The 15,448-nt window shown below is 48.3% G+C and overlaps 1 protein-coding gene across 5 annotated transcripts in view; it reads right to left on the bottom strand.

Annotated features, from left to right (window-relative positions):
• The window catches only part of BCL11A (BAF chromatin remodeling complex subunit BCL11A), a 99,848-nt gene extending 89,144 nt beyond the window's left edge, over positions 1–10,704 (bottom strand). For all 5 annotated transcript variants that reach the window (XM_035001498.1, XM_035001499.1, XM_035001500.1 and 2 more), the window contains exons 1-2: positions 10,543–10,704; positions 3,292–3,621 (exon numbers count right to left, since the gene is read on the bottom strand). In XM_035001498.1, the coding sequence (XP_034857389.1) occupies positions 3,292–3,621; positions 10,543–10,597 (385 nt within the window). In that variant the 5' untranslated portion in view covers positions 10,598–10,704. The remainder of the gene's footprint in view (positions 1–3,291; positions 3,622–10,542) is intronic.
• Between the last annotated feature and the right edge of the window lie 4,744 nt (positions 10,705–15,448).

Genomic DNA, 15,448 nt, shown 5'->3' with positions numbered 1-15,448 from the left:
ACACAGCAACACCCCTATTAAAAGCCCTGACTGCCAGTCACACACAGGCTGCTCATACCTCGTGGTGAATATCTGAAACACAAATACATGCACTGGACCCCACGCAATATAACCTGCTCATTTCCAGTTAAATGAATACTATTTCAGTGGTCTCAATGGATCACTGTCATGCAATATTTTGAATATTTGAATGAAATGAGAAACCAAACTGATTAACGTCGATGTGTTAACACACGTACATGGGTGAAGTGCTGGAGCACAGACCCATCTATTCACCAGGTAAAAATCATCGTTTCTTAAAAAAAAAAAATACTCCTCTTGGAGAGGCTTGTGTACAGTCAAAATGCATATCACTTTACTAAGGATTTAAAGAACTCTACTTTATTCTCCTATCTGAAAGCCCCAAATTCTAAGCTTTATTTATCTCAGGAAAATCTGTCATTGTTTTATTCCTGCTTCCTGCCTATAAAATGGCACAGAGCACACTGAGCTCAAATCCAACTTACATCACTTTAATAAAGCCTTTCCTACACAGCGCACTTAAATGACTACCTTTTATGTGGTTGCCAAACATATTCTTCTAGAGATTCATCAATAGATCTCTCTCCTAATGTGGAGTATTGCTTCTCCTTTCTTTTTGTGACACAATTTAAGTATCTACCGAATGATTATTCTTCTTGTTTCCTTCCTCACCATAAAAAGAAAAGAAGACTTGGAACTGGGAAGACGTGCTGGAGAGAAATGGGCTAGTTGTGCACAGCCGTCTTCCAGAACTTCCCTTCAGAGGCACCTGAGGGCCAAGGCATCTTAATTTATGTGCAATGGTAGAATGTTAATTTCACCATAGGAAACTCTTAATTCATTACTGTGAATTATGAGAAGTCGTGATTCTAGTTACTGACATCTCGCTTTGAGATGTGACCACGCTATTTATGTTCAGCCAATTCCAGGGTGGGAACAGGTGATTAAACACAATGAAAGGAATCAAGACTTTGTAATTATTTGTGCATGAAAGGTTTACCTCACCTGGGTTGCAGCGCTGGTGCACCCACTGAATATCTTAGATACCTTACACTGCTTTTCGTCTCAATGAAATTATTTAGTATTAGCACTCTAAAACATATTTTAACTTTGCTTTCTTTTCTTTTTGCTTTCTTTTGTGTTTGTGTTTGTTTTTGTTTTTGGCAGGGCGGGGTGCTCCTCTAGCCTCTGCTATTGTACCAGGTTTTAAGAAAAAAAAAAAAAAAAAAAACCTTTATGACAACCAGAAGTTAAAGAAAATATCTTTTCTTTCCTTATGTAGATTCACAACTATCACAGTAAAAAGCTTTCACTACGGTGCCTTCCCCCCAGCTTTTAGATTCTTCTTCTAAGTACAGAAGCACAGAATTTTGGAGCTGGTTAATCTGAGAGTGAATAACCTATTTGGGACCTCAGTAAGAAGTGTGGTTTTAATTCCTGCTTGACAGACACTGTGTTTTGTCTTTTAAACGAGCAGCTCGATATGTAAATACGATGTTACATCACGCAAGTGTTACTCCATATTTGGTGATTTAGAAAGGCTTTGGATCTCCGAAGTCGACAAATCCCCTTCTGCCGGCTCTTGCTTCATTAATCATGCCTTACGTTTTCCTTCCAGTCACAAGACAGCACATGGAAATGGTCATTGCCATATCCTACTGGGGGGGTGGGGGGGGAGCGGGGGTATAAAAGCTTAACCTACATGTCACTTAAGCTAAATGTGGTGGAGTCTAGAAAAATATTTTGTAAATGCAGCTTCTCTGGTACAGATTTCTCGTTTCACTAAATGAAAAGTATCTGAGTGTTATTGCAGGAAGCATTAAAATAAAAAAGAAGAAAGAAAGAAAGAAAATGCCACGTTTGATTTTAATGATCAAATTCCAGAGGGGAAAAGGAGAAATAATACGACATTTAATCCCCTCTGGACCACTGACCTACTACAGTTCAACTCTGTGGTCAAACTAGGTCAGAAAGACAAGTTTCAGTGAATCAACTGATTATACGCACTCTTTCCTAAAACTGAACAAACCTTCTGCCTTTTAGGGAAGGGGGCAGGGGGGAAACAGAAGAAAGGGATCCACCAACAGTCTTGGTATTTTTGGCACCACGGACTCTGCATTTACTCTGTCTTGTGTGCTAAATCACTGTTGTTTCACAAAAACACGTTTTAGAGGTCACTATATAGGGCTGCTGTTTATCACTTAGAGTAGGGATTTAAGTCCCTCTGTTAGCCCGCTAATTCTTTTTCCCCATGAGCTGCTGAGAAACCCACACACCTAGCTACCTCTCTGCTAAAATTAACCGAAAGGAGAGCTGTTGAATACGGGTATGTGTTTTTCCGATAGAATTTTTACGTTGTGTTATAGCAGAAACAGGGGAAGTCTGGACTGGACATTTGTAAGGGTGACATGTGGTTGTGTAAACCACAAACAAAATCAAGATACATCTGTCAAAACCACATCAGAGACAAGAGAGAGCACAGAGAAGCATTTATCATTTAGCTGAGGAGGCAGGCTGCAGGGAGCAGCCGTTCCTGTCAAACCAACCTTTTGAAATTTCCAACATGCCCTTAAACTTTTCGAGTAAGCATGTCTGTGCGCTTCAGCAACTGCCCTCTCTACTCTGGCCTGGCCAGTCGAAAATGGCATCTTAAAGTCAAGGTCACAGTGTCATCCCACCACGGGGCTGTGTTTAATTACAGCCCCATACGGGCTGACAGCCAATATGGATCCAAGGCTAGCCCTGAAGCTCAGTTAACTCTTTCTAGCCATTCCAAAACATCCTGCAGCCCACCCCACTTCATGGAAGCCTTGAGAACTAACTGTACCCCTAGGGAGGTCTGACCAGGTATTCGGACTCAAAGAGGTCATCGGCCAAACCACCAAATGTCTGCATGGCCACTTTTGCCTCTGACTTGTCACCATGACTGGAAATGGACAGTGGAAACTGGGCCACGTAGAGTAAGGTTCAACACTTAAAAATGAGAAGGGGAGAAAAAAAAGAAAAGAAGTTCAGCATCAGTAGATCCAGAGAGAGGGCATCAGGTGTGTGTACCACCTACATCTGACTCAGTGAAGTGGAAAATATTTATTTTTTGTGTGTTCTGGATGTAAGCAATAGGAATGATTATTTTAAACATTACAGGGCTGTCAGGGACAGTCACATGGAGAAATACAGAAAGCACTTCACCACTCCTTAGTGCTTGGCTACAGCACCTCTGTAAATGAAAAGAAAACATGCAAACAGCTTTTCTCCTTGCTTCTCATTTACCTGCTATGTGTTCCTGTTTGGGGCAAATTCCTCTAGATGACGTTGATAAACAATCGTCATCCTCTGGCGTGACCTGGATGCCAACCTCCACGGGAATGGATGCTTTTTTCATCTCGATTGGTGAAGGGGAAGGTGGCTTATCCACAGCTTTTTCTAAGCAGAGGCTGCCATTGCATTGTTTCCGTTTGTGCTCGATAAAAATAAGAATGTCCCCCAATGGGAAGTTCATCTGGCACTGCCCACACGTGAGGAGGTCATGGTCCCCTTCTGGAGCTCCCAAAGGGCCGTGGTCCGGTTCATCATCTGTAAGAATGGCTTCAAGAGGTTCGGCTGTGGTTGGAGAAACAAAAGCACAATTATTAGCGCGCCAGAGCAGAGAGAAAAGGGGGAAATACATTCTCAACCCCATCCCATCCCACCACATCATATAAAGTGTTTCTAGGCTCCTTCATATAATACCCAGAAAACGTGAGCACCTAAAACATGTAAGGATGTGAAGATTATCAACAAGAAAGCAAATTTATCAATGAGACAAATCATCATATATTTAAAGAAAACTCTCTGACTTCCCTAACTCCTGAGAAAACATACATACATACACACACACACACACACACACACTATAAACTGTGTTTGGTTTGCGAGTTTAGAAACAATGTTGAGTGCTAAATAAATCCTTAAGGCAGGGAATATAAAGAAAGCTTAAATAATAACTACCCCCAAAACTGGTAAAAACATGTACTGAAACCAAATTTGTTTCTTTTTTCCTACAGACTAAGTTGTCCATTGTGCCAAAGAATAAAAAAGGAGAGGTGAATAAACACACACACCCTTTGTGTGTGAATGTATATACTCCTAAGTATACAGAGACATAGCTTCATAAATTAGAATGCTACTATATCACACAGAAAATGTGCCACATTTACACCGTCATAATAAGAAAACGACTGCATTCACCTGTGAAACGGATCTAAATAATAATCATAACGCAGCATAATTCATACTGCCAAAAACCTTTCTGATCTCACTCTCAGCAGTGCCACAAAATCAAAGAAATACCAAATTCACTGGCAATTCTTCTCAGACACATTAGCTAAATGGGATACTTTTGAGTACTTAAGAAAATAAGCCAATTAGTCATTTTTTCATTCTGAAGAAAGGAATGCCTAAAATATTCTAAACATGTTTGCACTTGGTGGCCTCCATCACATAAAAATCAGAATGGTCAAGCAAACGCCACATTTCAGAACAAGGCTGAGAAGTCCTTTCTTTAGACTTGAAATACTTCGCCTAATGTTGTCAAAGTTGACTAATTTTCTGAATGAGCTCCAAAACGCTTCATTATGGGACTATTTCTACACACATAATCACCAGCGGATGGTATAACAAGGTAGATATGTCTTTCATTCCTGTTTCCTTTTTTTTTTTTTTAACTTTGCACCAAAATACTCCAGCATCTCATTTGAACAGCTTCTATCATTTTTTTAACCTTCCAAAGAGGAAAAGAGAGTTGGTTAAGTCTCTGCTCCTGAAACCGTATGCTTACTCTATCAAAAAAGATCACAAAATACAAAACACATCCAGGATGCTGCCAGTTAATAAAACTGAAGCAGAAAATGTACAAGTCTTAAACAGTTAATCAGTCTGACCTTCTTTAGCAAGCTGCCAATTTCACATTTAATGAACTTAAAGCCACAGAGAATCAAAAAATAGATTTTAATTTGAGTGTAGAATATTGGAACCGATTTTGATAAAGTGCAAAAATCCAGTGAACTCAGGTTAAATTTATTTCAACCCTACCCAGGCTGAATATTGAGGGGGAAGATCTGGAGTAACTCCCAGATGTGCTGGGTGAAATAATATTGAGAGAGCCCTGCCTAGCTGCACCTGTGCTCAAGTAGGACATGTCATAATTTCTAGCCTCTGGTACTCCTCCTAATTTAACATAAGGTCACCACAGGAATATGAAGGTTATATTCCCACTAATAAAGGCAGCAAGGTAAGCACTTATGTTTCTTTGCCCAACATACTGACCAAAAGATAAATACAGAATACACATGCATGCTTTTTAAATAAAAGGAGATAAACGGAAGTGCTTTTGCATTATGCCTCTATGTCATTTTTCTCCTACATTTGCTTTCATTTTGACCAAGTGAGGAACCGAATAGGGAAGTCATCTCCAAGATCACTGCTATTTGAATTAAGGATTTTTAAGTACACATTGACAAATGTGGCTTTTTTTTACTGTTGTTGTTCAGCACTAACTACAAGTTCTGAGGTTCACAGATTAAAGAAAGACTCAGAGATAATATTTTGCTTTATTAAAGTTAGTACTACTTAGAACCTTTGCAAAAAAAATCTTTTTAAAACTCCACCATTAAGATTCTTTTTTTTTATCCCCAAGGCCTGACATATTTCTGAAAGTGGAAATATTATTTAGGAGCAAAAGGAAATATTCTCCTAGGTATCAAATAGTTAAAGGTAATGCGGTGCAAACAGACTTGGTTAAAGTCTTCTAAATGTAGTGACTGAACTGATTTACAATCAAAACCAGGAAATGAAGTGGTAATTCAGAGGTTGCTGATTACACCTCCACATTTCACCTAATTAATTTTATAGGAGGCAAAGTTCTTGAAAATAACAAGATGATCAAATGTACAGATATAAAACCTGTAACCTCAACATTTTCTATGCTCTTAACGTAAATTATTGCTAATTAACAAGAATTATATCCTAATGTATGAAATACGTCTAACATCGGGCTTCTTGCAAAACATTTGGCTAGTAATGTTCAGAGAAATACCAAAACGTGTTCTTATTATTGCTGCTATATTATTAAAAATGAGACGAAGTGGGGCACAAAGAAAATATGAAAATACCATTCTCTTGGTGTAGTCTACTGATTTGCATTGACATCTTTTCTCAGTGGTAATCAACATTTCCTTTCTGGGCATCTGATAATTTCTCTGTATTTTAATGCAAATTCCTCTTTCCCTAAAAACATTCCTAACCTCAGCCATTTTACCCCCTCCCTCAATTCAACTCCATCCTCTTTCGCCCCCACAATACCATCGTTTCTAAGCTTTGGCCTAAACCTCCCGCTACAAAGCGGGGAGTCCAGGATTGAAGTGGAAGGGAGTGGGCAAATAATCATAATAATTAGCCGCGAATTCTCTACAAGAGGAGAAAGAAATAGAAAATAAAATGCTTCTGCGTTGAAACAGCAAAACAGACTGGAACGTCTCAATGCCCCAGCGGCTGACTGAGATCTCCTTCCTCTCTGCAGTTGCAAAGGAATAAATTTAAAGAAAAAAAAAAAAAAAAAGCTTTAGAAGAAATGTAGGGAAGGAGCGAGGGAAACGAGGGCTGCTGGGGGAGGGGGAGGGGGAAAAGGAGCTATGCCTTCAAGTTTGCTTTCCAAGTCCTTCCTTTTGATTGTCTTAACAGGGTAAGGAAGCACACCAAGTCTGAAATGTGGAGAGGAAAAGCAAAGAAACAAAAGCGAAGGCTAGGGCGACAGGCCCGGGGCAGGGGGCCCGGCGGGGGCGGGCTTTGCCGAAAGTGAAGTTGGGCGCCGGGACTCTGAGGCACAAAGCAAGAAGCTTGCTGGCTGCAGCCTCCGGCCGCGCTCGCTGCAAACACGTGCAGCGGCGGCTGCCGGGCCGTGGGGCGCGGGCCAGGCCGGGAGGCGACCGGCAGCCAGGGGCCCCTACTGCCGCCTCCACCGCCGTCCAGCCCGGCCTCAGGGTGACCACCGTTCCCCGGCCCCGCCAGTTGGAGAAATGGGAAGTGAGGCTTGGAAAACTCGGCTGGTTAACCTGGTGCAGTCTCGGTATCACCACACACACCCCTCAAGCGCGGGCCCCGAAATTCATTCTGTGTCCCCAGGCTTACACTTTTCACTTTGGGGGAATCTCTGCAAATGCGTTTCTCCCGCAATTCCGGGCACGAGTGTGCGCAGCGCGTCGGCAGCGGCTGCTGCGGTTATTCATTATTAATGATGCTGCTAGCCCGCATCATTATGATGATAACTATTACTATTGTTGTGATTTCGGGCTCCGAGGCGAGAGCTGCAGGAGGCGGGGGAGCCAGAGGTCCGGCTGCAGAGCCGCCGTGCAAGCCCAACGTAGCCGCCGTTGTCCGTGCTTTGCGCGGGGGTGTGGGGGTAGAAGAAGTGAACCGGGAGACTAAGTGCAAACTTGCTGGATCCCGCCCTTTGGCCTTGCCTCGAAAGCTGAGAGTGCGTACTCCCCTTTTCCTCCCTACCAAAAATGCCCGCCCCAAAAGAAAGCGAAAACTGCACCCCACTCAGCGCCCGGCGCACCGGGTTGTCGACCGCGCTCCCGAGCGCTTCTCCGCAGCCCTGGCCAGGAGCATTTTTAAAGTCAAAATGAAGAACAAAGACATAAGGGGTGATGGGGGGAGAAAGGGAATTCTGCCTAACCGTCCGTTTTCCCCACCCCCACCCTCGCAAAGCTCGTCCCTCCCCGGCCGAGAAAAGCAGAGCAGGGAGTGGGGGAGGCTCTGGTACAGGTTCAAGTTCGCTGAGCTTTCTTGATCTTGTTCTGCCTCCTAGCGACCGAATGGCTCAGTCAGCCCAAGAAGCGGAGGATTGGGGGGGAGGGGGGGTCTTGAAGACCGGAATGGCTCCCGCCCCCTCTGCGCACCCAGAAAATGAGAAAGAAGCGGCCCCCGCACCCCCTCCATACTAGTCCCTTAACCCAAAAACCGCAATGAGACAAGGCTAGAGGCCGGCTAAACCCACCCAGCCTGGAGTGTCCCGAGATGGACCCGGGAGTGGGTGGGGGACAGGGGAGCAGCCCGGACTGCACGCCTCAGTCGGTCCTTTGAGCCCCCAGCGCATCCTTCCGAAGAAGGGCCGGGCTTTCCCGAGTCCTGCGAACACTGCCCTTCCTTCCCGCCGGTACCTGGCCGGGCTGTAACTTCACACCGCCGCGCGCCGCGTCTGCTCCGCATCCGGCGCGGCCGGGGGAGTGGGGGGCGGGGGAGAACGACGAGGGAGGGATGCGCGGGGGTGGGGAGAGGGAGGGCCCCGCAACGTGCCGGGGCGGGGGAGCTTCCGAAGTGTGTGACAAGTTCCAGGGCCTAGTGAAAAATTCAACTCCCTATGCGCACCCCCCAACCCTTTAATAAATACAAAATTGGGTATAGGTGGTGGTTTTAAATTGCATCAAAAATTAAAATAAGGATCACAAATGAGGAGGGGAAGGGATGTGGGCCCTCTCACGCCTTTCTTTCCCTGGCTGCCAAACTTTCCGAAGTGCCCACCGCCCGCCTTTCCAGACGCACTCTGTTAGTCAGGACCCAGTAACCCACCCACCACCCCATAAAGACTCAAAAGGACCACCGCCATCCCCTCACCGCTGACCAAGACAGGCCCTGGTTAGAGGGCAGGAACTCAAGGGTGGGGTGCACGGAGTACCGGGATCCAGCACTCCCCAAACACACAGTCGCACATACTACTCTGCCCTCCTCCCCACCCCCCCATCTCACCCCCCCCCCCACCTGGCCTGGCAGCGCTTGGGAGGCGGGGGCTAGTGGCCAGACTCAGTGGGAGGGGGGCAAGGAAAGCACGTGGTGACCTCCCCGCGGTCCGGAGCTGTGGACAAGAACGTCCGGGGGCGGGGGGAGGGGGCGGCAGACGCGCTTTTTCAATTGCTTTGAAAAATAAAAATGCTTCACAAAGCTGAGTTTCTCCCCAGCCGATTTCGCAGTCTGGTGGGCTGGGAGAAGGTCTGGGCATTGTGCTGGGGGTGAAAGTGCACTGTGGACCCGGCTGGCGCGGAGTCGCCGCTCGGCCTGCCGCTGTGCGGGCGGGCAGACGGCTGGCGCGGGGTGGGCGATCTCGAGCAGGGCGGGGGCGCGGCGAGGCCCGGCGAGGCCCGGGCGAGGCCCGGCCGCCGCCGCCGCCCGCTCCCGGGCTGCCGCGCCGCGCTCGGTCCTCTGTCTGTTTGTTGGCAGGAGGCTCCCGCACACGCGGTGCTTGTAAACATTCAGACACGAGATTTTTCCCAATCAAAATCCACTTCCACTTTTTTTGAAAATCTTCCAAAAAATAGTAAGAGGAGGGAGTTCCTCGCTCCCTCTCCATGCCGCCGGCGCTCTAAGTTTGCAATCAAAGGGGTTTTGGGGAAGGGGGTAATTGTATTTTTCCCCCTCTAATAGAGATTGAGATTTTTGAAGGGGGGGTGGGGGAGTCAAAGAGGAGAGCGTTGCAGAAAACGGCTGGCTGAGCGTTTGGCTTCTGTTTGGGGGCAAGAAATTTTACATCCTTTTGCCTTGTTTTATTTTTGTTTTTATTTTTATTTTATTTTTCACGTCTTTTCGCCGCCACTGAGGTTCGTCTGGGATGGGCGGGCAGCGGGAACCCAGGCGGCGGCGGCCCGAGCGCCCTCCCTCCATCGCGCTCGCCCTGGGCCCTTGCTCCTGCACTTCGGCGGCGGAGGCGCGGAAGGGCAAGCGCGAGGAGCCGGCACAAAAGGCAGCGGGACAAACACCCACCTCGGGCCGGAACAAAAGGCGGCAGCGCCGGCCGAGACTCCCGTCCTTCCCGGTCGTCAAGCTCTCCCAGCCGCCGCGGCCCCTCTCCACACTCGGCAGACTCCAGAGCGCCGGGGGGCCCCCCTCCCACAATCCCACTTTCTCACTATTGTGGAGATGACTACTTTCCTCCTGATGCACACTTGACCGTGAGCGCGCTGCTGTCCGAGGGCCAGTCTCACCTCTTTTCTCCCAGGGAATTGTTTTTTTGGCTTGGGCTCCCTCCTCCCGCCCCGTTTTCCTTCCTTTGGTGAGTGGAAGCAACCCCCCTTTTCCCCTCCAGCTCCCTCCTCTAGGTTTGCAAGAGAGTTGTTCGCATCCATAGCATTGTTCATTATTTTGCAAAACTGAAGGGGAAATCATTGCATTCCTTTTCGAAAAGCGAAATAAAGCAGCGGAAAGCATGAAAGAGGAGGAGTCAAATTTTTGTGAATTAAATAAAAATTAAAAGGTGCGTGCTATCCCAAAAGTGTACGTACGGCTGTGGTTCGGGATAGGATGAGGTTTGTTTTTTGTTTGTTTGTTTGTTTTTCTCCCTTTAAGCTCTTTTACCCCGATTCTCGGAGGTTCATCTCGTGAAAAAATTAAAAAATGCATGCACACACCCCTCTCTCCCCCTCGCTCTTACTTCTCGTCCTGCGCGCTCTCGTGATTATTAATAATTATTATTACTATTATTGGGTTACTTACGCGAGAATTCCCGTTTGCTTAAGTGCTGGGGTTTGCCTTGCTTGCGGCGAGACATGGTGGGCTGCGGGGCGGGCGGCGGCGGCGGCGGCGGCGGCGGCGGGCGGACGACGGCTCGGTTCACATCGGGAGAGCCGGGTTAGAAAGAAGGAGACTCCAGAGAAAATATCTTCATCAGTGCCTTTTGACATCCAAAATAAATTAGAAATAATACAAAGATGGCGCAGGGAAGATGAATTGTGGGAGAGCCGTCATGGCTTTTTTTTTTTTTAAGCAAAAAAAAAAAAGAGAGAGAGAGAGAGAGGAGAGAGATAGAGGGAGAGAGAGAGAGAGAGAGATGAAAAAAATGGCAAAAGCCCCCCTGAGCTGCAAGTTCAAGTGCGGACGTGACGTCCCTGCGAACTTGAACGTCAGGAGTCTGGATGGACAGAGACACACAAAACATGGGCAGGGCGAGCAGGAGAGAAGGGGAGGAGGGAAGGGGAAGCTCACACCAATGGACACACATCAGGGGCTGGACATGAAAAAGAGACCAGGACAAGCCAATGGCCAGTGCGGGGCGGGGGAGGTGCGGGGCGGGGGGCTCCGCAGACGCCAGACGCGGCCCCCGGGGGAGGGGCGGGCGGAGGGGAGGGGGCGCTGGGGCCGCGGGCTCACCAGTGGCCGCAGCTAGCGCCGTGGCGGCAGCGTGGCCGGGAGAGAAGAAAGGGGCGGCCGGGTTGGGAGGGGTGCAGGGTGGGGGGAGCGAGACGTGCGCCCTGCTCCCCCCCCGCGGACGCGGACCCTAAAATGAAAGATTACTTAAAAAAAAAAAAAAAAAAAAAAGGCAAGCGTATACGGCGAGGCTGCAGCCTGGGTCCCGGGAAGCGCGGGCGGAGGGAAGCCAGGTAGAGTTGCTCCCGGACACCCTCCTCTGTGCGCACACCCACTTCCCCTCACCGCCGCGCGGCTGCTGCGCTCGCTCCCCGCGTGCGGACGCCCAGGGCTGCAGTGAAAGCCCTGAGCTCGGGGCTGCGCTCGGGAAACTTTGCCTGAGGAGAGGATAGCAAAGAAAAATCACCCGAAGTTTAGAGCTGAGCCTCCAAGTTACAGCTCCGCGGCGGGCGAGGGGAGGCGGGAGGAAGCGCGCAGCAAAACGGAGTCCAGCCCAAGTTTGGAGGGTTGCGGGTCCGGAAAGGCAGCTCCGGGGCCTGTAGGTGCCTGGGCAGCCTGGAGAGAGGGGGCAAGGGCGAGAGAGGCGGCGCAGGCCCGGGCTGGAGAGCACCCCCAAGGCCGAGCCGGGGGCGAGGCCGGGGGAAAGCTGGGATCTGAGCGCCCAGACAAGTGATTGGGTCTGAATGAAACTGGGAGCACGGAGGCTCCCAAGGGTCGTAAATAGAAAGGACAAGGAATAAAGAACGAGGAGCCAGACTCGGGGCACGTTCCAGCCCCCAGAGGGGAGCGCCGCGGCCCGGGGCGAGGAAGGCGCCGAGGCGTCCACCTCACCGAGCGGCCGCGGGCCAGAGGACAAAGCACGGGTAGTCCTGAGAGTTCCAGTCCCTGGGAACGTGCTCCGGCGCCGCGGGACGTCCACGGGCCGGGTCCCAGGGATGGACACACCCCCTCCCACTCAAGAGCAACTGCTAAAGCACAGAGGAATGGAAAGAAAAATGTTTCTTACAGGCCGGGTACAACTATTCCTGTGCTGTTACCCGGGGAAAGAAAATGGGGAATGGAGAGAGAGGGACTGGCTCCCAGGAGCAGCGGGGAGACCACGGTGGTGGGGTGACCGCCCTGGGTCAACGCCGTGCTGCTCAGGCGCCCAGAGCCAAGGCGCACAGCCTGGAGCCTGCAGGCCCCTCCGGCCTTTCTACAGACGTTCCCGGGAAATTAAAGAAGACCTGTTGGAAATAAACCCCTGTCTCTTTAATGCACACACGCGCTCGCGCGCGTACACACACACACACACACATACACACGCGCGCGCGCGCGCGTGCTGCCGCTGTCAAAAAGCGGGCTTCACTCTGGCGTGGGATACTTTCAGTTTTACGTAAAATGTACAGCAACAGCACCCCCTGCGATTGGAAAGTTTATCCAGAAACGTGTCTGCAAAGTCCCCCGGCGTCTCCCGCCTCCCAGCCTCCCTGCCTGCCTGCGCCACCCTGTAGCCTCAGCCACCGCTGCCGAGACCGCGCTGCGATTCCAAATCAGGAAGGGCGGGGGGCGGGGGGGAGGCAAACTGACTCAAGTCTAAAGGAGGCGCGGAGGGTGCAGGGTGGAGGCGGGTCGCTGCGGTCCGCGAGACTCCGAGCTGCAGGTGGACGTGTGTGTGTGTGTGTGTCTGCAGAACGAGGAGCCTTCCTTCCCTCTCCTCCAAGCGGCTCCACAACCCCTCGCGTCTTCTCTTTCCCCTCCTCAGTCTAAAGGACGTCTTTTCCGTAAATTCACCCACCCGGCTGGGGGCTTTATTGCTTTAAGCTGAAGCCCCTGGCTTGCAAGCGCACACCCACCTCCCTGTGGTGCCGGCAAGCGGCTGTTTATTCTCGTGTTGTCTTAGTAAAGTTTCAAACCTATTAGAAAATGACTGGCTTGCCTGGCTCCGCGAAGCTTCGGGCCCCACTAAGGAAGAAAGAGAGGTTTTTGATGCTCAGCATTAGGAGAGATGTGTGCTGAACTGGGTTTGTGTAAATGTGTTTTGCTGTTATTGTTTCTCTCCAGTTTGGGGGGGGGGGGCACTCAAATCCTGTTTAAGAAGCAGGAAGAGTCACTTGCAGTAAAGCTCTGTAGTGTGTGCGTTACACCATTTCCCCTTTTTCATGAGTTCTTCAGAGCAGGTCGGCATCTCCCACTACTGTCTTTTTTCTTCTTCTTCTTCCTCCTCTTGTCCTTCCTCCTCCTCCTCCTCCTGCTCCCCTTCTTCTTGTTCTTCTTCGTCGTCGTCCTTTTAAACTAGCTTTGGAACGACCAAAAGAGTGTCATTGCACGGGAGGGGGGCTGCGTGGAGAAGAATGGTTGGAGGGAAGGTGAGGAGAGGAAAGAATAAAGTGCAACTGGGAGGTTTTTGAAAAATAAATAAATAAAATAACAGCCTCTTCAGGTAACAATAGTGAGTCAGATTCTTTCGGAACCGAGTTTTTCAAATTTAAGTATTTCCCCCATCCATCCATAAAAGTCCATATATAGGGAAGGCATATAAATGGGCGAATGTGTGTTGTGGAAATATATATGTATGATTTATATATAATGGTGTGTATAAAGCTTTTCAGGGTTGGCTGTAGTGTAAAAAGTAATGACTTTATTACCTCTGAAAGGTTCTGTGGTTCACATTTAACAGTCTTCTGAATTACAATTCATTACACAATTGTGTGCTCTCTAAAACCGGCACCCTATCAGGGCCGCTATCTGTGGTTATTTCCAATAAATAACTGGCAACATTTTATTGATTTTCTTTTTTTAAAAAAAATCATAGGAAATTAAGCACTTAGTTACAAGTAGGTCTGCTATGTTATTGCACTTGTTTCAGATTCCAGGGGGTTCCTTCCGAAACCACATCTTAAAACATACATTAAAAACCCAGTTTTGCAGCTGCTTTCCCTGGGTGCCAATGGAGAGGTAAGCAGCGACGTTTCCACCATTAACATATATTTAATTTCACCACCATAAAATGCCCAGAGTGAAATAGGAACTGCCCTCCGCTCCCGCCCCTCCCCCAGCCTGATTTCACCCAGTCCAGAAAACCTGGGCTGTGTATTGGCATTTGATCCCTCCTCGTCGCAGACCCCCACTGCCGGTCCCTCGTGCTCGCCCCTAAGAGTGACGCCCCCTCCCTCATTCCTGCTGGATGCTCGCTAAAGCGCTCAAAAGTGGGGGGAGGGGAAGGTTGTACGTGTGTTTAAAGAAAGAAAAATGTGTTGTTTTAAAAGGTTTGAAAATATTACATAAGTATTGATTAATGATGCAGGTGCTTTTGTAGAGGGGTGAAAGGTCACCTTAAACGCGCACACTTGGATACACAATAAGTATATTTACCTTTACCAAAGTGGCTTTTAGAAAGTAATAAATTATGACAACGTTAAAATTATTTTCTGGCCGTTCAGTTAACTTAATTTGGAGCTGTGGAACCTTTGCTAATTACGCTCCGTGGGCTCTTTCCCAAACCTTTGGTGACGACATTGAATGTAAACTCCAGGCCAACAGACGACCCCTCCCCTCCCCTCCTCCCCCTTTTTATCTTGCCCGCGGAGGAGACTCCCCAGGACTTCCTGCAGTATATATTCTGCCTCTGATCTCCGTACTTAATAGCCAAGTCCTGGTTTATGCTTTATAATGTGTTGACAAGTTTTCTAACAGACTTTCTGAAATAATGCACATATATTCACGTCGGTTAGAAACCCACCGTATTTTTAGAGTCGAGTAGATCTATACCCTAATGCAGTGAGAGAGTGTAAATCATAGAGGATTTCATAGTCCTTTCAGTAGTTTTCGGTATGAAGTATGAGCCGCGTGGCCTCCAGACGTAACCTTTTAGAAAAAAAGACAGTGCTTTTATTTTATGGTGTAAAGTGCTTTTAGCTCCAGGGCTCTGAACGTGAATGTGGTCAACAAACAGCTCCAAGAGGGAGACTTAATACAGTCCCAGCCCTCGTGCGGAGGATCGCCTGGCGCGGGGGACTCGGGCAGAGCTGGAGAATGAAGGGTTAAAGGTCTGTCTCGATGGAAACTACAAGATTAAAATAAAATATTCACTGTCTGCCTTTAGGGGGAAACACCTTTATAGGCTTAAAGATAAATAAATGAATGACTGAATGGTTAAAAAATTGTTACAATCAGTCCCACCTTACTTTTGGCTTCATTCTTTCTTTTTTCCTTTTTTCTGTTTTCTCTTCTTTCTTTCTTTCTTTCTTTCTTTCTTTCTTTCTTTCTTTCTTTC

This window comes from Mirounga leonina, unplaced genomic scaffold, assembly GCF_011800145.1.
Source record: "Mirounga leonina isolate KUSES-001 unplaced genomic scaffold, KU_Mleo_1.0 Mir_125, whole genome shotgun sequence".
Classification (NCBI taxonomy): Eukaryota; Metazoa; Chordata; class Mammalia; order Carnivora; family Phocidae; genus Mirounga; species Mirounga leonina.
Note: the sequence above shows the minus strand (reverse complement) of the source record. Positions and strands in the feature narration are given on the sequence as shown.